This window comes from Polyergus mexicanus, unplaced genomic scaffold (genome assembly GCF_030449975.1).
Source record: "Polyergus mexicanus isolate NDT 795.1 unplaced genomic scaffold, iyPolMexi1.0 SCAF_10, whole genome shotgun sequence".
Lineage (NCBI taxonomy): Eukaryota > Metazoa > Arthropoda > Insecta > Hymenoptera > Formicidae > Polyergus > Polyergus mexicanus.
Window position 1 is genome coordinate 7,812,075 of NW_027223330.1, and position 22,891 is coordinate 7,834,965.

Below are 22,891 nucleotides of genomic sequence, written 5' to 3' on the forward strand. Positions count from 1 at the left end.
TTATTGGCCTTATTCTTACGGTGCGCCGCGTTATCCTCGGGACACGATCCCATTGCCTTCTTTTCTTCTGCGTCGTATTAAAAAAAAAAAAAAAAAAAAAAAAAAACACGTTGAAATGATCGTATCGAGCGATTCTTTACTACATTATTCGATACAAATATTTTTTATTCTCTCGCTAATAAAGTTAAAATTTAATTTATAAACTAAAAAGCATGACTTTATCTCCGCGGATTAATTTTGAAGATCGTTGTCATGGAACGATATCTAGAAGAGAAACGCGCGAGGCAGGTCGCGAGACAAGATTGGAGGAAAAAAGTAGATGGCCTTCGAGACGAAAGCGGGGCGGGGGTGGGAGGGAGGGTTTCTTCTTGGCCCTATTAAAAAGCCCGTTTCCTCCTTCGTTTCTAAAAGCCTCTTATGGCACTCGAGGCAACTGCGAAAGCACTTGAAAGCTCCTGAAAAGCCCGACAACACTTCCCTGGTTGAGTGCCGCGTCCCGCTAGGAGGCCGCCGCGACTTCGCACCCTGTCAGCGAGATACCCTCCGTTCTTCGTGTGTTGCAATATCGGCTTCTATCCTATGTATTAAACATCGAGTGCCGTTCTCGCGCAAACCTCGAGTCCCCAATCGCGCGACGCGACACATTCCAGTTACGGGGAGTTCTTTTTTCCATTTTTGATTAAACAGATTTCCGATGATATTTTTACGTCTAACGAAATGCCTTAATCTTAAACGTTACGTGATTAGTTATCGCTTTATACGGTTTATCGCGGAATAATAAAATCGCGTCTCGAGAAATTTCAATTTTTTTTTATTAATTTTTTAAAATAAAATTAACGATTTTATTTGAAATTATCAGCGTACTAGCGTTTTCGATTTAATTTAAATTCGACATTTGTAGTCGTAGTTTGGCATTTATCGCGAGTCCGTCCTCATGGTCGCCCGTGCGAGGAAGTCGGACGATATTCTAATGTATTGTAATAAGGTTTGCGGGGAAAAGCCGTTCGCGCGAGAACCCATTGGCCCATTTTCATTTAAGACGCCTAGCGATTGGTCGTAGACCCGTAGAAGAAACACTGCATTATGTATGTTCCCGTTATCTCCGCTCGAGAGAGCGCTTCGACACACGGATTACCAACACTTTCTGTCTCTCTCTCTCTTTTGTCCTCCCTCTGCATCTTTCGATTCCTCTACAGCTTTACTCTGTATCTGTCTATAGAAACTTTTTCTTTCTTTTTTTCTTTTTTTTTAATTTCTATTTATTACAGTATCGAAATTTAAGCGAAGCATCAAAGTCACGAGAGTTGAATAAAAATTAATTACAGGATATTTTAATATATAAATGAAAGATGGATTAAATTCTTGTAGAATCATAATATCTAGCATCGCAATGTTTTGAAGATTTTCATTAATGTCAAATTTACAACTTGGCGTCTGTGAAACTGATGATCTAGCGCGTCCAGGGCGCAACTAAATGAAACAATTCTCGGAATTCTTCTTGACTTGGCTAGTCGTAGTAGGACGAGGGTTGGTTAATTTCTAGAGGGGTCCGGGACGATGGTGTCGGAGGCTCGCTTAATCTGGCGCAGTTTAGACAATTTAGCGCGGTTACCCGGTTAGCGTCAAACATAACCTCGCCACTTGGCCGGGTGTAAAGAATGGCGGCTGTAATGTCGGTCCGCGCTCTCCGCGCCGTTTAGGGGAAGCGAAAGAGGAAGAGACAGGGTCGCGAAGCGTGAGCGCGGGTGTGTGCTTACCGGTTACCGAAGCAGAAGGGTAAGAGAAGAGGGGCTATGCTGCTGCTGCTGCTACTGCTGCTGCTGGTCCGCACCGGAATAACCCAGCTCTTTAATTTAAAGCCGCCGGACAGTAATTAAAATAACCACCCCCGACACACATACTCCCCCAAGCGGTGCCCAACCTATCCAAGAAAACGCTTTCTCGCCCCCTTCGATTTCCATAACTCTTCCAATTTCGCGATAGTTTTCGAGATAGTTATGTTGCAACGTTAAATAGGGATTAACTTATTCTTTCGCAAAAATGCTTATTTATTTATTTATTTCTAAATTATCAATATAGATTTCGTGAATTTTTACATTATCAGCTTTAGCTTCTTTGGAAAATCAGTATTTTAAAATATACGCATATTTATATATAATATTTAGCTACATTAAATTATGGATAATCCGCTTTGAACACGAGTCATATTTTCAACAAATTTTCAGACTATGTGAATAGATTAAAAATAATTTTTAACGCAATAATCCTTGTAATTGTGAACAATTGTGTGTATTCGAATCAGATTTGAGCACCTTCTTGTTCGCGGTTATAACGAGAAAGGCTAAAGTCATGGCGAAAGCGTTACAAAAAGGTGAATTTAATTTTGTCCGTCATGTCCAAATTTTTTTTTATTAAAAGTACTTTACTTATTCAAGTATTATGATATCGCGAAAAATTATAATAAATATATATATTAACGTTGTAAAGAGAAACTATACGAAATCAATTGTTTATTTAACGATAATATTGATATTGTTGCGTAAAAATATAGCGATCTTGAAATCAGGTAGCCGATATCGAGGCCAGTCGAGAATTTCGATTAAGTGTTTCATCAGCGTAGCATCGATGCAATTTTCAACTTGCTGGACGATGCGGTATGAAATTGCAGGTAATCACGGAAATTAGAAACGCATGTTCCGTATATGAAGCGCGTTTACGATACAATATAACGAACTGGTTTAATAATTCACTTAACTGAATATATACTTTTCCCATATATCGGCCGCGTTCGAAACAAGAAAGTGTTTGCGAGAAACGCTACAAAAATGTTGGAAAAAATAGGGATATAAAAATTAGTCGAAGAAAAGGAACGGGATGATTTCATTCGCCATAACTGACCGTTCCCCCAGGATTATTATTTTTTCATCAAGACTCGTGTGAGGATGGAAGAAGAGAGAGAAAGAGAGTGAGTGAGGATCCAGACGGACGGGGCCACCCCGAGAAATTGCATCTCCAGGGTGGGAAGCCCTCCTTCCTTTCACGGGTAGCCTTCGCGAAATATATACGAGCCGGCAAATTGAAAACTAGCGATCGGCCCGCCTGAATAAAATATCGTTTAAATTGATCGTAACACCTGGTATATCGACCACCGGTTATATCGACCGGCCGGCGCCGGTCACGATTTCAACTTAAATGTGGATCAGCTTTTACCCTCTTATGATCTAGAATGTGCGTTTCAATTCAATTTCATTATGTAAGACGATAATAATTATGCGACTAATGATTTGATTTTTAAAAATACATACATATACACATATAAATGTATAAATTTCATATATCTATGACCATATATGTATATAAAAGATGTGTATGCTTATATCTTTTGTATGAAGAGATATATAGGTAGTCTGTGGAAAAAAAAAACGATAGCCTCTTTAATTAATACATATGCTTACATCTTCGTCGAAACAAATGCAATGTAAGAGAAAAACACTGGCATTACTGCATTTTAGGACGCGCAACGCAGGTGACATTTAACCAACTCGTATTGTTCATCGCTGCGCGTGTGCATCGTTGCGAGGATAAATAAATTAAGTGGATCTCTGGACGATGGCATCCATTTTCGCGACGAGCGATAATACAAAATAACGTAAGAGCGAATCGATACGTGCAGATCGCAACGCGCAATTGGAATATATGTATACTCGAGCCTCGATATTCGAACGTTATTTTATTGTGGCATTCCAGAGGCACAATCAGAGGCGAAAATACTTTAAATCGAACCACTTAGCTTCTTCTATTCATCAGAGGTTGATATCGGATTATTATCGGTATTTTCTTCACGACGCTCGCGTTTGCCACCCCCGTGTTCGTCGAACGCGATACTACACTGTTTTCGCATACAGATAAGACATAATATTTCGCTTGAATTTATTACCATTAAATAAAGAAAGATCTAGCTTGCGTTAATATCCCATTTATCTATCGTCGTGGCATTGACGGCATATCGCGAGCATCGCGAAGCGAAAACTTTGATCCGATGACGAAAAGACGAATTACTTTTGCGACCCCTTCCAGCTTTCGCCGCCCCGCGGGCAATACTCAATTAGCAGAAATGACGAATCGTAATTTCCCGGAACATCGTTCAATTCAATCAGGGTCGGACGAGTCCGGAGAACACGAATTCGTGCTTTCCAATCGGGCTGATTGGCCGGAGCGTCATCGCGATCGATTAGGAGCAGCGGAGGTGGTTTCGATGCCCACGCGCGCGCGAGAGAGAGAGAGAGAGGGGGGGGAGGGGGAGGAGGGGCGCTTCGCTCTTTCTCGCGTAATCCGTCGGATTAGTCAATTATGTATAGCGTTACGTCTCCATACATTTGGACAGGTCGCACCGGACAGGCGAGCGCAAACACGGGAGGAGAGTCCCGAAAGATGCGCGGGTTAGGTGGTTAGACCGCGGTCGGGAAGGGGAAGAGGCAAATGAAAAAGAGAGCCTTTGTGTTTGGGATTCCTGCGCGGCGTAGGCGGTAGAATGCGGATGAGCGGATGGGGGAGAGGGGATGCAACTGCAATTTGTACCTCTTACTGTCCGCGGGAAGAATGGGTATTGTCTTGCAGGAGAGAAACGAATCGAGCCTCTATGAAGCCCGGCGCGCGAATGGGAATCGATATTTTTAATTTCAGTAGAAGCCAAACATCTACCGGTCGGTCGGCCGCCGGCCGGGTCTCCCCCGCATCGTTTCGAGTATCCTTCACCTTCGCGGCTTAAATACCTAGAGGCGGCCCGAAGACGGAGAGGTGAGAGATGCTGCTCGTCCGACCCTTCGTCTTTGCCGCTGTGACACCCCCACTAATTGTAACGAGACCGGTAAACATTGGTAGCGCGCCGGGAATTGTCTCCGAGGATGATCCTCGCTACACGCTACACGTCGCGACGAATCCATTTTCGGTTATACGTAGACGTCGCGAAGCGAAATTTAAAGATTGAGATATATACATTTTATTATTATTTACGCATATAAATGTAGATTATTGTAATATATATTAAATCTTAAAGAAGAGCGCGTGCTTCCTTCAACTCGCGTAAACGTTGTAGCTCTGCTGATCGCAACTGATTTAATTACCGTGAATATACCGCTCGTATCTCGTATCCTCATCCAAAGATTAGCAACGCCGCGTACATCAAAGAATGTCGCACGCCCAGTAATGTCGTTCCATCTTTGAAAAATTCGCGCTCACGTCGCGGTCGCAAACTTTACTTCTCGCTCGTTCCAGAGGAGAAAGAAGTCAAGAGAGAAGACTTTCGATCGACTCCCTTGGTCCTTCGTTACGCGGTACGAAGGGCATACAACACGGCCCACACCCTTTGTTTTCCGAATGCAAATAAGTAGCCTCAACCACTCACCCTCTCCTCCTCTGTCGCCCCTTCTTTACCTCCTCCATTCTCTCCCTCTATCTCTCTGTTCGTCCCGCGCACGGTCTCTCTTTCTCCCTCTCTCTCTTTCCCTCTACGTATCTGTGTATATGTGAGAGTACATCCCCTACTCTCACACCGCGAAACGCAGAACACAGCGCATGCATATTCATACGTGGACCATGGCTGTGTGTGCACGAGAGGTTATTAATTAACCGGAAGCCTAATCAAGGCTCGTAGTCGAAGAGGGTAGCCGTCTCTCCGCGTCGGCGAAACCGCGCCGAAATTGCGGTTCTTGATATACGTAGGTGGTAGCGCAGACTTTATCGGCCAACCGCGAAAGAATACTGATAAATGAAAAAGAGATAAATACGATCGCATGGGTATGTAAATTCGATTTTAGGATACGTATTTCAAATTGGCATAAATTCATAAAATACATACTGTTTTAGATTGCTTTATGCGTTTGAGTCATTCTTTAAATTCCAAGATAACACGAACACATCCATTTTTTAAAAATGACACATGCAAAGAATATTACAGATCATACACGTCGATAACATGTAGAACGATATCACACAATTCCCTTTTAAGACGCGAGATTCGAGTGCAATCGTCGAAATATTGACAAAAATTTAATTTGTTTTCAATATTTTATATATCACATCCCAAAAAGATCTTCCATTCTTAGGCAATTTTATTAGTGGCGAATCTTGTCATTGAAGATACTGTTTATAAAACGTAAAGATATTTTTTTTTTTTTTTTTAATCTCAATCTTTCTCAAAGAACCGCGCGTTATTTTGGAATTTTGAGCGAAACGATGCATAGCGATAATAGCATTGAAAACGTTTCAACGTCAAATTACAATGTACCGAAGTAATATATTTCGGAATTCTAATTGGCTCGCGCACGCAACACGCGCTTAAAATGCATCTCCTGTCGGCGAGTTATCATCGATACGATGCATCGATCAGGCATCTTTCTTCCCACCATTGGAGATTATTATGTCCCTTGGTCGTATCTTTTCGGAAATGGATATATCAACGTAGGAAGGTCGATATATATGTATATGTATACGTATATACCGGGTGTGGTACCTTACACGGCAAACCGACAATCTCGCGCCATTACGATCGTATAATGATCGTTATCCGAGAGCACAAAGGGTCCAACAGTGGTGCTCAGCTAGAACCGGCATTTATCGTCCGATCTGCGGCTTCATGCCGGCTGTTTGCATGGCGGCGATCACACTTGGCCGCAATTATGATGGAGAGATAGCTGATCAGGGCCGCATTTAGACGCGTCGTCGCGCGGTAAACGCATTTAAGCCACCTAGAAGAATTGTAATTTACGTAATCGTTAGTTGGGATCGCTAATCCATTTTCTCTAATTGGATGAAGTGTTGAATTTTTAAGAAGGATAATATTTTTCTCCGAAGCGACGTAATTGATAAGTCGCGGCAATTGCGATCGTAATAAGCACAAATTATTACGATCCTTATACTTTTGAAAGTTGTGTCTCTGTCGCAAAGGGAACATTTTCGTGAAATGTGGCGAACGTGCGTCGATAGATAAAATTAATTTTTTCCCAAACTTTTTGGCGAGCCCGATATATTTTATAGAAGCGGCCCTGAAAGCACAAACGGTCTTTCTCACCGCGAATCCGCGATCTACGGGGTGTAAGGTAAGGAAGATTATCCGGTTCATCGACGAAGTCGGCTATATGCTCATGTGTGTGTGTGTGTGTAATTTATATTTAAATAAGTTCAGGATTGAAACCGCAAGGTAAATACGAGTTTCGTCAAGCTGTGCACATGCACGCTCTGCTTTCCTCGCTATCTCGATAGTATTGCGGTCGCCGAACGCGATGCATGGGTAATCGATCATCAACAAGAGGATCGATGATATCAGCTTGCCTGGAATGATTCTTCGTTCAGTTTCGATAAATCGCACAACAATCTTTTTATCGACACGTGACATTTCGTGTGCTTTAGAAATTCTGCTGGCTCTAGAAATAACGAATGATTAATCGTAAAGGGACACGCGACAAATGTTTGATCGACGAGAGAAAGAGAGAGAGAGATATGTGGTTATTTATTTAATTCTCGTGAATTCGGATTTCCTTCGTTCCGGAGGATCGCTCGTAACGAAAGACGAAGAGCGGAAACAATATAAAACAATAAAGGGGTTCTTACCATAACGGCGCGGTCGGCGCAATGCGATATTGTATCCGGGAACTGCTTGCAGTTTCACCGAAGGGCTGGAGGGTTGCTGGCGCGGCGAGGTAAGGTGGCGCCGATGGAGAGGGGGTGCACACGGGTCAGTTGTCTAATATATGTGATAATAACTTCGAGACGGGGAATCGAAGGCAACGGCGTGTGCGAATCTCGGAATCTGCATATATGGATTGCTCCTCCACCCTCTCCCCTTTCCCCATTTCATCCCTTCCCTATTTCTCCGCGCTCCCCCGCGGTACGGCCGTGAATTTCGGGATTGAAATTTGAAATATGGAAATAACATGGAACGACCTCTCGATCGCCACTTAAATACGAGCGTTTTAGAGGAAAGTCGTTTTTAAGATTCTGGCACGTTAAAATCGTTCCCTCTCCCCCTTTTTAAGCGAATAGAAAAGCTTCGAGCGCATCGAAATGCGTTTACAAGTGTGTGTCTTGCGTTTGACCAACCATTTGTCGATCTCTCCGCAGTGTCGGAAAGAACAATATCGCCCAGCGTTGTAACGTTTGAACGGTAAGCACCTTAGTGACGTTGATACTTTTTGCCAATTCTTTTCTTACAACGTATCGTGTTCATATGTATATTCACTCGTAATTATTATTACCGATACCGATAGATCGGCAGAATTTCGCGCGTATGCGAAACACATAAATCGCGATGATTCGTATATTCGCGGCAAGAAATAGCGTGTAAAAACAGACAGCGAGATCGATACCGCGCACGAATCGGTACGCGTTTCACGCGCGTAACAACGAAATATGAAACCGACACAAACGGGTCGTCACTGCCTGAAATCGAAACTTCCCTGATTTCGCCGAATTCCGACGTACTCTGTAATGATCGACCTCTTTGTGCTAGAAACTCGTGTTAGAAATTCGGTCCCTTGCGCAATGCGACAGAGAGCGAGAGCAGAATGATACAAAAAGGAAAGGGGAAAAAAAAAAAAAAAAACTATTATATTCACGTGTTCGCAATATGATCGGATGTGCGTTCGATTTTAATCAATCTTATATTTTTGTTAGAACGCTTGTGCTATAGTCGCTATAATTGCAAGATAATCGTTCGATTATCGTTTATTAAGAAGATATAGATAGGCTCGCTATCGAGAACGAAATGATTTTCTTTGAAACAACGCGCGACATGTTTCCCGAGGTATCGCTTATAGAAAAAAAGATTAAACCGATAATCGGGAGATGCCTCTTCGTTACGGCGAGCAAACTCTTTGTTTCGGAACGGACTCGTCGGAATGGCGTAACACGGGGAACATTAACCGGGGGACATGGTGGAGCGGTGCGCGTCGTGATGCGAGCTAGACACATAATGCGACGCGATGTAATGAGCGTTTTACCTTCAATCGTAATTCCGTACATAAACGTAATTTATTGTCGAACGCGATAAGAAACTACTCTTTTATATTATTTTAGAATCTTGAAAAAAAATGTATTTTTAGACATTTAAATATCTTATTTTTCGAATATTTCAGTCGCTATACGTCGTTTCTGAAATTTATAAATCTAAACGCCTTCTCGAGTAGAAAAATAATCACGCGCCTTTTCGCAGGCTGGTCAAACGTTAGATTATACGATTCCATTTATAATTTAAGAATCATCGAGAAAAGATATAATGATCATATTCACGCATCTCCCAAGTCTACACAATGGAGAGAGATAGAGAATGAAAGGGGGGGGGGAGAAGGGGAGGAGATGGAGGAGAGAGAGAGAGAGAGAACGAGAGAGAAACGAGCTGGCGGCCGGTGCAGTAGAATTATTAATTAAGCACACTAATTAAGCGCGTTCATCGTGCTCGCCCGCGGGGTCAGCCAGTGCGCGCATTGTGAAAGGAGCACGCGATTACAAACGCGTTCGTTAATAAATTACCTTTACGCTAGAAACGCTGCGCCTTCCCCCTCCCTATTCTTTTCCTCTCTATGCTTTCGTTCAGCTATTAAAAGTCGTTGTTCGTAACCGTTTATTACAGCAAAGGGATCGACCGCGCGATCACGTGAACGTATCTTAACTACCGAGCGATTATGCCTTCTCGATCTGTACAAAAGAAATGGCAGACAAAAGAGAGAGAAGGAGAAAGATACAAGAAACTCGTTATATCGTTTAGTCACTTTCTGCGAAACTACGACTTTTCCATACAGAAAGAGAGAGAAAGAATGAGTATGGCTATAAATATTGTAATATATTACTATCATAAAACAACTAGATCTATTCAATACGCATACCGTATAGTACTTTTCGATAGGACATAAATAAATGAGAATAGCATTTTCTCGACATTCGCACGTATCCGAGAAACTATGTACGCTAAGGGACAGAACCAATCGCCTAATTCTTGCAAACGCGGTCGTAACGGTACCCACTAAGTAGCCGATTGCGAGCGTGTAGGTCGAAGATGCGTCTTTAATGATCATCGAAACTTCCTGGTTCGCGGGACTCTCACGCGCTTTCCCCTCCATCCTCCACCCTCCGCTTAACGAGGGAATCGGCGGTGAGTGGGAGCAAGAGGACGACGGCGGAGGGTACGATATTATTAACAGTCTCTCGTTATTTATTCCTCGTTAATCCCATGCATTTATTATACGTACTGCCGTACCGTACTTTCTCCACGAGCATTCGACCTTCCCCCGCCCCGCTTCATCCGCGATACACGGTCGAGAAGCGGACGACTTAACGAATCGATTCGTTAACCCTGATAATGACTTTGTCACCGGTTGCAAGAAGCGGTCAAATATTTTTCTGTTCGTCCGCTAACGCTCAGATTAATAACGTTTATTTATTTATTTTTTTTTTTCAATTAACATTATTCCCTCTTATTATCTGGTTGAAAAACTATTTACTTTTAATCGCGTACTGAACCTGTTAATCTTATAATAGATGAAATCTTTTTATTGAAAAATAGTTGATGTTTAGAATGTTTAAAAAAAAAAAAGCATACGATTTGTAAAAATACTTTGAGTATTTTTTAAGTCGAGCATAACCGAACAGGTGTTCCTATTTCTCTCATCGAGGATCATAAGGATTCCGAGCTTATTCCTTTTTGGACATTGGCTTGACATAATCTCAGGATTAAGATTCTCGTAGGTGTGGAAGATTAAATTACAGGCGAGCCAGGTACAAGATAGTGGGTCGGTACGCGCTTGTGAAGAAGAAAAGCGACAAGATATCGTCTGAGAAAGGTTTTTATCATCTCCTTTTTGTTCGCTAGATAAATGTCGCGTCGACCTCGACGAGTATTTAGGATTATACTTTGCTTTTTTTGTGATTATGGCGCGCAAAAAAAAAGCATCAATTCAACGTGGTAATGAAATATCGAATATATATTTTGAAATTTTATTAATAAAATGTTGTCTCTATCTGAATTAATTTTGTTTAAAATTTATTTGCGTTGAAAGTAAATGTTGCGTATGTCGTAAACAAAAAATGAAACGCATCATATCTTTTCATTTAATTAATTTGAGTGTGATATTAAAAGCAGATGAAATTTTATCAATGGAAGCGAAAAAGGCTCCCTGATATTAAATTGCAACAAGAGAAGAAGGGCCGCGATCGAGCGGAGCTTGGACGCGATTCAGCGTAAATCTATGAAAATTATCTTGGAAAAAAAAAAATGATAAATCTATGTTAATGTTTCTCGATTCACCGCAAGCATTTTTCAAGGCATAACTAAACTGAAAGCATAGAAACACCGGTATATGCAAATTAAAACTCGTTGAAATTTAAAATTTAGATAAATAATTCTCGAGGGAAAAGAAAAGCGAACAATTATCTCGAAATACAAAACGAATTTGAAGACTAAAAGTTGATGCGATTATACAAGGTGAGAAAATATTTAAATAGTGAAAAATATTTGAATATTGAAAAATACCTATGATCAAGCAATATTGTACAAAATCATCCTGCAAATTTAAACCGATGAGTTTCTATATATATCACGTTATCGATATATAATATTTCGAATATTATATTTAAAATGAGAAAAGCAACAAATTCTTATTCAATAATGAGCTATTAATATTGATAAATTTTCATATGTTAAATATTGCTATATCACTTAATACTTTTTTCTACTCATCGAAATAATATTTCATCTCATTTTTCCACACCCTACACCGATAGATTGGCGTTAACTAATAAGGTCTTCAGCAAAGATCGTGGACACTTTCCACGTGAGAAATAGGGTTGTTGAGTCTCGGTGAAGGCGGGCACCTGTCCACGCATAGAATCCCGCGCGCAGCCACGCCGCATAAAGAAGTTCATTATCGCGACGTTTAATTATGTATTTATTTTTAGAGTCCTTTGTCGAGAGCCGGAGTCCTTTACCGGGAAAAGAGTTACGCCGATTCTCGGTAACCCTTCCCATCGTCGTCCATTGCTAGCTGACTGCTAATGAATTTTCACCTTTTTTCGCCTTATTTGCTCATTAGTGCTTTACCCTCGCCTCGTCCGTTTCCTCTCCGCCGTCCGCCTAACGGCGACCGTTCTCCCTCCTGCCCCTTTCCCGCCGCACCCTTAATCCCGACGCGCGACGGCCGTTCCTTCGTCCATATGGGCTTCGGTGCGTTTAGCATGCTCGCCGTGCGAGTAAAAAAGGATTCGATAATTTAGTTACGAATACGTCTAATATGAAGCTCGCGTTTGTGTTTAAAACCGCGGCTTTCCCACGCGCGCGCATAGTGGATAAAAAAAATACTATAAATATAGTCTCGATTTTCCCCCCCCCCCCCGTAATTCTATCCAGCTACGGGTAAAATTATTCGCCTAGTTATTCGCACGTATTCAATGATCTCGCGATTGAGTTTTCGGCTGATGGAGTTGCTGACGGATCGGACCAAGTCCATTCTAATTTAGGCATTTTCGAGCGATGCGCACCGGCGACGGTGGTAGCTATATTTGTTATACTTTCACTCGAATCATTATTACGCGGCACCGCATGCGTACCATACGAGGGGATTACGCCTCAATCCGGTCCGCTATAAATTGGGCGGTATCGCCGTCCGTATCGACGCTCACGCACGTACGCGTACAGTCCGCGTTCACAAACTCCATCGGCGCCATCGGACATTAGGAACTCTTACCTTTGGGGATCATTCCTTCCATTAATCTTTAGTATCCACAAGGACACCGCGGTATCCTGTCGCACGCTATCTGCTCAAGTCCCTGAGGAACGATCGGTTAAAAATCGCGAACCTCTCATCGACGAACCTTCCGCACTCGCAGAAGCGAAGAGCCGCGCACGATCGACTACAACCGTCGGCAAAACTTTTTCGCGTCCGCTTCCGGGCTCGTTGGAAAAAGGGTTGCGCTGACCGCGCGCAAGGAGGGCAAAAGGTGCCTCCGGAGGGCAAATGGCGGGGGAAAAAAGGATGCGCGGAGGAAAATATCTGGGAAAAATCGTACATCGAAAACGGCAAAGTACGAGACCCGTGGAAACGCGGCAAAAGAAATATCGTCGGTCAACGGAGATAATCCGTATCCTGGCAGTAACGACGACGGGATGGACACGATGGGGAAGAGAGAGAAGGGGGAGGGGGGTGGAAGAGAGTAGAGAAAGAAAGAGAGAAACGAGGGGGTTAGTCGGAAGGGAGCGGAACTACCCTTAGCTGGTTTCCCTCAGGAGGTTTTATAATGGCGTCCAGTTATTACCGCAGAATCCACGGACACGACGCGAATCTCCGACAAGGGACGAAGGCCGATTTAACAAGTACTCGAATATACGGCACGAGTGTACAGACAGAGCAAGGAAGGGGGAGAGAGAGAGGGGGGGGGAGGGGAGAGGAAAAATCTTGGAGAACGAACGCGAGATATCTGACAGGACGAGTCATTGATAAGGATTGTCGTGGCGTCTCCGGTAACGCAGAGACGAGAACGTTAACTGCGCTTTCCTGTTTTTCACGATAAAGACACGTGGACGTTCGATAATAGGAGCGTGACTAACGATCGTAATTAATATTAAGCAAAGCGTTTAATTTATCATCGTTGCGAAGATTTATCGGCAGCGGGCAGCTGCGCGAGCGACATCGCGTTTAGTTAGCGTCGCGATACGTTTGCGAATTACTTAGCCATGCCATTTTTTTTTTTTTTTTTTTTATTTCGGACAACTTCTCTTTTCCTTTTCTCTTTATTAATTTATATCTTTTGAAAATTCGTATCATTTAATAAGATGTGAAATTTAGTTATAAATTTAGGTTTAAAATAGTTTTCACTGAAATATATTCTTTTTGGATAACGTATTCGTATATTTTAGATGACAATTAGCGTCAAATAATTATACGTTGTTTCACGAATGTACAAATTTGTTTGAAATTCTCGATTTTTGCCACCGGAAACAATCAGTATATATAGACGGACTTTCTTAATTCAATTTATCGATCAGTTTTCATAATTAAATGTTGAAAATCGACCGGACTCGGCGACGGATAATATCGGCGGATTTTACGCTTTTGACGTGAAAGCGAGCACAATGCGCGATAAAGGGTAGTTCATTTGCGCTCCGCGCGCGCGCGTTTATAACCGTATAATATAAAAAGCTCTCAATTAAAAAGTCGACTCACTGTTCGAATAACCGCACCGGACGCAATGCGTCAGCATTTTTTTCTGATTCTTGCGTTTCATTAAAATCACAATGTAATTGGTAATACGATAGTACGTTTTTTCGTTAACACCGCTGGTATTATGATTATGGTTAAAGGGTTCCATACAGCTACATCAGTTTCAAAAGTTGGAAATGATTAAAAGTTTGAAAGGCCGTCATTTCGAGGATAATGATTTTTCGAACAATCGGATAAAACGGTGTGTGTGTGTGTGTTTTTTTTTTTCCCAAGAAGAATTCAGATTATTAAAATCACTATTTTAATTGAATCAATTATTTTGACGAGATCTCGATGCATAAGATATTTCTCACGATATTTATATTTAATTGTATGAAATACACGTTATATATATAACATTGAATGGTAACATTTTTTTTTTTTTTTTTTTTTTTATATATATATATATCGACTAATATAATGATTTCGGTTTTATCTACGTAACGAAAGCAAACGAGACGCGGAATCTCTTCCGTATTTGTACTTGTGCCAAAATTGTACTCGTGCACGTTTGCTCTAATCTCGGCCTGTCTCTCCTTAGTACTGAGGAGCATTGAAATTAGACTTTTCAGAAACCTACGCACGATACGCAAGAGAAAAGTAAGACAGCTTATTTTCCGCTGTTTCGAGAGATATTTGACGAGTATACATTTTTATACAATATATATGGTATATATCATATCTAGTTTAATCTAGTAATGTAGATGATTTTATTATATCAACATACACACATTACTCGAATTAAACAGATACACTTGTACATGTCGCGCAACTATCTTATATGCACATGTGTAGAAACACGTGATACATGTTGCGACGTTTGATCTCTTTTTAGTCCTTGGATGCAACAGGGAGGCTCCTTTGAGCACCGCCGTGCAAAGAGAAAGAACGCTTTGCATGTGTTTTGACTAATTAACATACGCGAAAATCCTCTTAATTGGGTGATTAAACGCCTGCGAAGAGACTCTAATGGGGAACAGGTCTTGCTCTCGTATCTTTTTTATTTTCGATTCTTACCGCGCTCTTTTATTTTTACCATCGTATTCGCGCGAGAGGTCAGACACGCATTCGTGTCTAGTCTAGCCTGATGTACAGTCTAGTCTAATCTGATCTCGCTTAGCCTAATTTTAAACGGTACGGTCTAAGTTAGCTCGGTCTGGTCTTGTTCAGTTTCCTGTGTTTAGTTTCCTTTATTCAGAAATAATTCATTCAAGGGTAACTCGATTATATTCAAGCAGAATATTTAAAAAAGACGTATGTTTAAAAAAAAAAAATTAAATTCCATATTTAAATTTTTGCATTAGAAGCGCCGTACTATATCGGTATGTCTACTTCGCGACGTTAGAAATCGATCTCGGTGAGGAAATCTTTCCTCGGCGAGCCACGCTTATCGCGTTAGAGTAGCCTTTTCTGGCTATTACATCGTTCTGGGACAATTTTTTGCTGTCGCGTGAAGATATCGCGGACCGTTCGCTAACGAAGGAAAATCGAAGAAGAGGTGGCCGGGTGAAAGAAACGGAGGGCGGCTATCTATTCAATTATCACCTCGAAACGGCCGCATACGTACGAACAGGTAATCCCATTTCACGACTTCCGGCCATTCTCGGGCTTTGAGCGACGTGTCCTGTGACGTCACATCACGTGCTATCATTCGCTTCACGGATGCATGGCTGCTCGACTTTACCGTCTCATCACCCTCTTGCCTGCCATTTTTTTAATTGCGTAAGAATCTAAGCGTTGTCAAAGATTTTAGAGAATGCGTACGATAAAAATCGTAGAGACGTCGATAAAGCAATGATTTAGTTTTAGTTAAACTTAGACGTTGTAAGATGCCGAGGACGTAAGAATGAGCTAGATCAAGCTGGACCGGAACTCGATTACACAAACGAGATTATATTTTAGAATAAAAACGATTAGATATATTAGTAATCGCGTCTTTATACAATTAATGAAATGACTAATCGGCCTTTGAGCATTTACTCAAAGCAATTAACATTTAAATATTTGTAAATTTATTACTCGAAAATATCTGTGATCGAGAATAAAGGTTCTCTCGTATATAAGCAAAGTACAAGTCTGGTGGTACTAAAAATTTACCATCTTCTGGTAATTAACATTTTTTTCGCGAAATAACTAATCTCTCTTTGAGCGTTTATCGCCGATCAACTTGCAAATGTTTGTAAGACTATTGCTCGAAATATCAGTGGATCGGGATAAAGCTTCTTTTGGATATAAACCAAGTCCGTGCTACTAGCAATTTACTATCTTCTGGTAATTAACCGCTTCCTTAAGCCGAGTCGTATCTCCCCCCTTATCTATTTCACCGTATCTGCCCTACACACACACACACACACATACACATGCATATACATGCTGCGTACATTCTAAACAAAGAGCCATTTTCCCACATGGAACAGCGTGAAATTTTACAATTGCGTGTGCGTGCATGGATGGCGCGCGAGCGATGCAAATCTCTGCAACTATTTAAGTCAAAGGTGGGCAACCTTTTAAGAGTCAAATCGAGATGGAAATCACCTTTAAACGTGTATCGTCTGTACCTGTCACGATTTACTGTCGATTAGAAGAAAAAAAGAAAAAAAATAGTAAATTGTTCGTCTAAAATATTTCTCATAATAATCACGGTTCTCTTCTTACGTACTTTTAATACTCATTTTAAGGATATTAAAAAAAAAAACTTTCTTCGCGCACCGTTTTTTGTACAACCGAGTGATTAAGCTTTTGGGCTGTTTTTTTTTAGCGCGTTCTTTTATTCTTCAAAAGAAAAACCCAGTATCTTTAACAGTTTTTCTAAAAACATTAGAAAGTCTTTCACGAAAAGTATTGCTGAGATGAAATTTATTTTATCCGCTTGCAAAATTTCTGCATTAAAAAGCACAAGTGTTAAAATAGTGCAAATTGAAATAAGATTTAAAATGATCATTAATATTGATTTAATTAGATGAGATGAAAAATCACTGCTGTTTAATCGTAATAGGATAGCAATGTAACTTGATTCTAGAGATTAATATAGCACGCTATGTCGTTTGAATGATGCAAATATTGCCCAAAAACAATCTATCAAGTTTAATTACGAATAGCTGGAATACATTTCAGATACAGCCGACCGACAATGTCTATATTTTCGGCTAGTTTGAAATGTCATATTATCTAGTAAAGATACCGTTGAAATTTGCCGGGCAGACGTTATACGCGCATAGAGAGAAACGTTACATTTTATTTCTCGTTCTCGACAGAAAATAAAACCGGTTATCTTATCACGAGCAATCTTTCGCAAATATTGTAGTTGCGAACAAACGCGTGTACACGAATCTTACATACGGAAACATTCCTTTTACGAAAGATGTAAGATATTTATCAGAGAAAATAGTCGTTAACGGTAGGCTCATAGGCTATTAATATATACAACATTTAGTTTGGCATACGATAAAGACTGCGATGGTTAGGTACCGTTGCGTGCGTATCGGCACACACACACATATACGCACATGTACAGGTTCCTACATAGAAGATTACATAGCATGTCTCGAAGTAGGATAGGGAAGGATAGAGAAAGGACTGAGAAAGAGAGAGGTAGAGAAGGGTGGCTTAGTACAATTTCTTCGAATCAAGCGAAAGCCAATTACAAGTTTAATTCAGAACTTTGCACGGGCGATAATTAGCCGGTAAATTAAATTTACTTTCGTTTCAAAACAATCGCGCAAGTTTGCCGCCCTGCGTGCCGCGGCGCGCGTCCTCGTCGTCGTCGTCGTCGTCGTCATCGTGCGCACAGGAACAATCGAGAATTGTACAAAATTAATTATGCGCAACAATGACGTTGTAATGCCTAATGTTGTTCTTCATCGATGTGGCGGTTTCGCATTGGCGGGGAAACAAAGAATATGTTAAAGAGCTTGGAGAGTCTAGTTACACATACGGAGAGAAAGACACACGCGCACGCACATTAAAACTTGAATAAATTTTATACGTCAAGTTTATTCTTATACTACAGTGATTGATATTTTTAAATTATTTTTTTTTTTCTTAAATAATGAAAAGATGGTTATGGAAGGATTTAAATTTACTCTACGTCGCTACATTAGAGACCTGCGTATAAAAGCGACTTTACGTTTCCTGAGAATTAATCAATACTCACACGATTAAATCCTGTGTCGAGAATATATCTGCGCGCGTCTATAGTAATTACTGTTACAGATACAAATACCCATCTCGTATATTATACCAAACGAACCTACTAATGCGAGGATACCCTGCGAAGAGATTTCTTCATTGAATAATTTAATCTTTATATTGGAAAGAAATATTAATTTACGAATTTCAAAAAATTATTCTATATTTTTATAGTTTTAATAATTTTCTCGCGTTCATTCCTTTAATTAATGAAATGTACGAGTAGAGAGAGAGAGAGAGAAGATGAAGAATTTATAAATTTTAAAACGTCTTTCGTCTCTAACAATAGATGAATTAACGCTATCGAATTCTGAATAATTAAATTAATAATTTGATCGAATAGCATAATAATAATAATAATAATTCACTTACCCAAGTTAAACGGGAGAATCTCCTCGTATGCTCGGTAACCTGCAATCAATTATTAAACACGTAAATTTTGTTCATGAATATTCTAATAAAGATGTTATTCACCTTAAAACGATATTATATATTTCTATGATTAAAACAATATGATATTGTGTTTACTCGTGATTCTCAAAACGAACGTATCACATATTTTTTTCAATCAATATTCCAGACACTAAAATATTTAATTGTTGACAAAAGTTTTATTAGTGAAAAAAAAAAAAAAAAAATAACAATTAAAACAAGAAATAAAAATTTTAACTTTAGAAAAATCTCCTTAATCTCGGATACTATATCCATCGTGTTCTATTAGGTGTCGCGATAATTTTTCTAAATAATATCTAGCAAGTTAACGCTTGCGCGTACGTATTGTATATGCGCGTGATGATATTTTTGTATCGAATTTCCACATCATCCCCATGTTAACTCTCGTAAGCCATTTCAGAGGAATAGTCATGCCATTCTCACTATATATATCATTTACATACATATCGTTTCGTGGTATTTCTAAATTATCACTGCGTCACTTCCATGTTATTTCCATGAATGATCGCCACATCATTGTTACGTTGTTATTTTACATACATTTTATATACATATATTCGTATAAACGTATTTTTTTTTCATAAAAGACCCACGTGCACGTATGCCACTTTCTTCACACACACACACACACGTTACCGCAAATACGCGCGCAATTGCCATTTCAAGATTTTTAAATTAGTCAAACGTTACATATTCTATACAAGCGAAACACGTTCGACTGTGGAATAATTTTTTTAGATTCATGCATTCCGCGTGACGTACCGCAGTCAGTCTTGGGTGAGCCCATAATCGCGGGTGACACGAGCGATCAGCCCTCGCGTTATACCCAAGGGCATCGTTCTACGATGTATGTTTCTTTAAACAAGCCGCTCTTCCGAGTAATGGTCTGCTGGGCTCGGTATTTTACCGTCTTCTGCTTTGCATGTTTCAAGCCTACTAAAACTCTCAATAATCCGATCGAAAACTCAATTGCGCGCGTTACAAACGGTGTGTCGTATCGTAGGACAAAGTCAAGTATACGTCGTTATAAAAGAAAATCGCATCGTTTGAATGTATATCTCGCTTGGAGGTCTCGAACGATAAGGCTTTCGTATATTTTTACATATGCTTAATAGAAATATTAACAGGTGTAATTTAGTAATTTATTTTTCAATATTATTTCGTACACGCATTTAATTCGTACACGGTGCTCGCGCAATCGGAAAAAAGAATCGCGTTACAGCTTTTAATCGAAGGAAATGACGCGTAGCAATTTCGATCAAGGTTACGCGAGACTGCTAGTTTTTCGGTTCGGCGACACTCTAGCATGAAGTGTACGATATATACACAGACCGCTGTGTAAACGTGGAACGTCTTGGGATGCGCATACATTACGGACACGCGATCTCTCGTATAGAACTCGCATTGAAAATTACAATTTAAATGGCCGCCGTCCGCGTTCTCCCGTGTCCGCTTATCTTCTCGTTTTCATCTAAACATCTCATTTTTATGCGCCATTGAAATTCCACGCGTCCCTTCTTTCGCCGGCGCTCCTCCTCGTCGTCCCTCGATCCCTCGGTCACGCGATACACGCCGTTGTCACTCGGCGGAACTTTTTCGCCCTTCGCGTGGCCGTGTCGGTTCGATACGACCGCACACATCGGCGGGGATTGTACTTTGTTCCAGCCAGCGTGCAAACTCGAACCTCGAACACGCGCACGCGGCCGGTGAGTCGGCACCGTTCGAGACACCCTATGTGTAATAGGAACGGTATATGTGGCGTCGGGTCGGATCGGGTCGCGTCGTTGCGTCGCGTCGCGTCGCGTTGCGTCGGGCACCTGTGCATACCCTGTGCATACCCTGTGCATACCCTGTGCATACCCTGTGCGTTTCCACCAGGCTGCTAGACGCCGCGCGCGCACTCTTCGCAGGCCAGAGAGTTGATTTAAAATTGATTTATGCAAATTGGCGCTGCACGAGCAATTAACAATTCCTTGTAGACCGGCTCGAGTATAGCTTTTCGACGAGAAGAGGTTGCGGGGAGGGGGTGGTTGGTTCGGCAAGGCACCGGAGTCGTAGGACTTGGGTGCGGCTAGGAGATCGGAGGGGAGAGACGGGCACACCGAGGGAAAGGGCTGGCTGCGCATAGCCGAGCTGATGAAGGACGAAACACAGAGAATGCGCGATGCTCCGAGAAAATGGAATTAATTTGCTAGGATTAAATCCGCCTAGCGCCGCGCTATAGAACGCTCAATGTTTCTCGCGTACGTGTGCGGACTTATTTAGACAGAACGAGAGAGAGAGAGAGAGAGACTGAGAGAGTGTAAGGCGGGCCGTGAGAGCGGTTGAAGAAAACCAAGGACGGGAAGATGCGCGGCAACGATTACAGACATTGGCTCTGCAAAAATACTGCCGACGCGACGGATGCGCCTCGTGAAACGATATGCATTTTATTATTTCGTTGATTAGAATTTATAATCGGTTCTTACGCCACGTGTGCGTAAAAGGAATATGCGATGAAATATAAACGGACACTCCGTGAAAAATCGAAATTTATAAAAAGCAGACATCGTGTCGTACAGAACGCGGACGGTTATACTTATTTTGGTCGCCTGCACACTGCCCACCCTTAAAATCTTTCGCATCGGTGCAAATGCGAATGTTGTTCGTTTATCTATTCGCGTACGTATCTCCGAACAGCGGGTGTCTACGCATTATTCCACAAGTTCTCTCTAGCAATTCCATTTCCAGAATTTATTCTATCGGTCGACTTGTTCCAATTTACGCGCAACTATGGTTTTTAAAGATCTCAAAAAAATATCTATATGTAATCAAATTTCATTTCATAAAGAGACAATATCTGTATGAAACGATGGAAAATTTTTACGCATGCATCTGTTATTATGGCATATTGAAATCAATTTGTAAAATGATACGACAAACAAGTAGTTACTTCCTTCTTTTACACACATTAAACTATTTAATAAAAGAAATGCAACAAGATTTATTATTTTTATACAATTATATTAATTTTCGTGAAAAAAAGAATACAACTCATAGCTAATCGACAGATGGAATTTTTGACGATAAGGCGATGAAAAAAATCGATTTCAGGCGTCGTATCGATGCGTCTTCGTTAAACATTCAGCGTTCGTTAGGGCCGGCACCCGAGCGGAAGATTATTTACGCGACAGTTAAGTCGTCTCGAACAGTTTTCGTAGGGTAAGCTGAGTTCGGTTGACACATGGAAGAGGCGGCCAGCCAGGAATGTGCTAATGAGATCATTTAGCTGCCCCTTTGCACTCTTTACCCCGCCCTCGCGTTTACCTCGGATCTAGGAGAGAAAGAGAGGGCGCGAGACTACCACCGCTTGATTTACACTAACGCGCCAGGGACGTATTTAACGTTAACGAAGGCTGCCGTACAGCTCCGGACTCCTTTGGCTAAGTAATTAATAGCCAGCGTTACAATAGAGTATTCTATGTAAATATACAGTGGAGAGAGAGAGAGAGAGAGAGAGATATGTAGTCGTGAAAATAGCGTGTATTTAATTTCATATACACAAAGCACTGGACTTGAATATAATTTCTCAGTCGTAAATTAAATTAAATGATTGAATATTACAATATTAATTATTAAAATTACTTTTGTAAAGATAAATTATTGCTTTCTTCACATTTATATTAATATTTTAATTTATATGTATAGCGATACCATACGATTTAATATATAAAATTGGTCCGCGTGGTGAAATACTCGAATTCTCGCAGCGTGAAATAATCGAATAATATTCACCGCGTTCGATTCGTAGATCGCAATCGAGGAGCCTTCACGGAACTTTCGGAAGACGAGATATGGCCACAATAAAGCGGCGTATAAAATAATTGGCTGTAAAGTTCTGCGCTCACGTGCGGAGATGAGGAAGGACGGGGGGGGGGGGAGGGAGGGGGCAGGAATGGCGTAGAAGGGCCAAGAGAATTGCACGGCCTCCCTTCTCCGAGTCTAAGAAAATCCTCCTCCACCGATCG

At 41.0% G+C, this 22,891-nt stretch overlaps 1 protein-coding gene across 1 annotated transcript in view; it reads right to left on the bottom strand.

Annotated features, from left to right (window-relative positions):
• Window positions 1-22,891, bottom strand: part of LOC138936951 (sodium-coupled monocarboxylate transporter 1) — a 99,534-nt gene that overhangs the window by 1,522 nt on the left and 75,121 nt on the right. Inside the window, exon 13 of the mRNA XM_070302756.1 lies at window positions 18,804-18,842. Within this exon, the coding sequence (XP_070158857.1) occupies window positions 18,809-18,842 (34 nt within the window). The 3' untranslated portion in view covers window positions 18,804-18,808. The remainder of the gene's footprint in view (window positions 1-18,803; window positions 18,843-22,891) is intronic.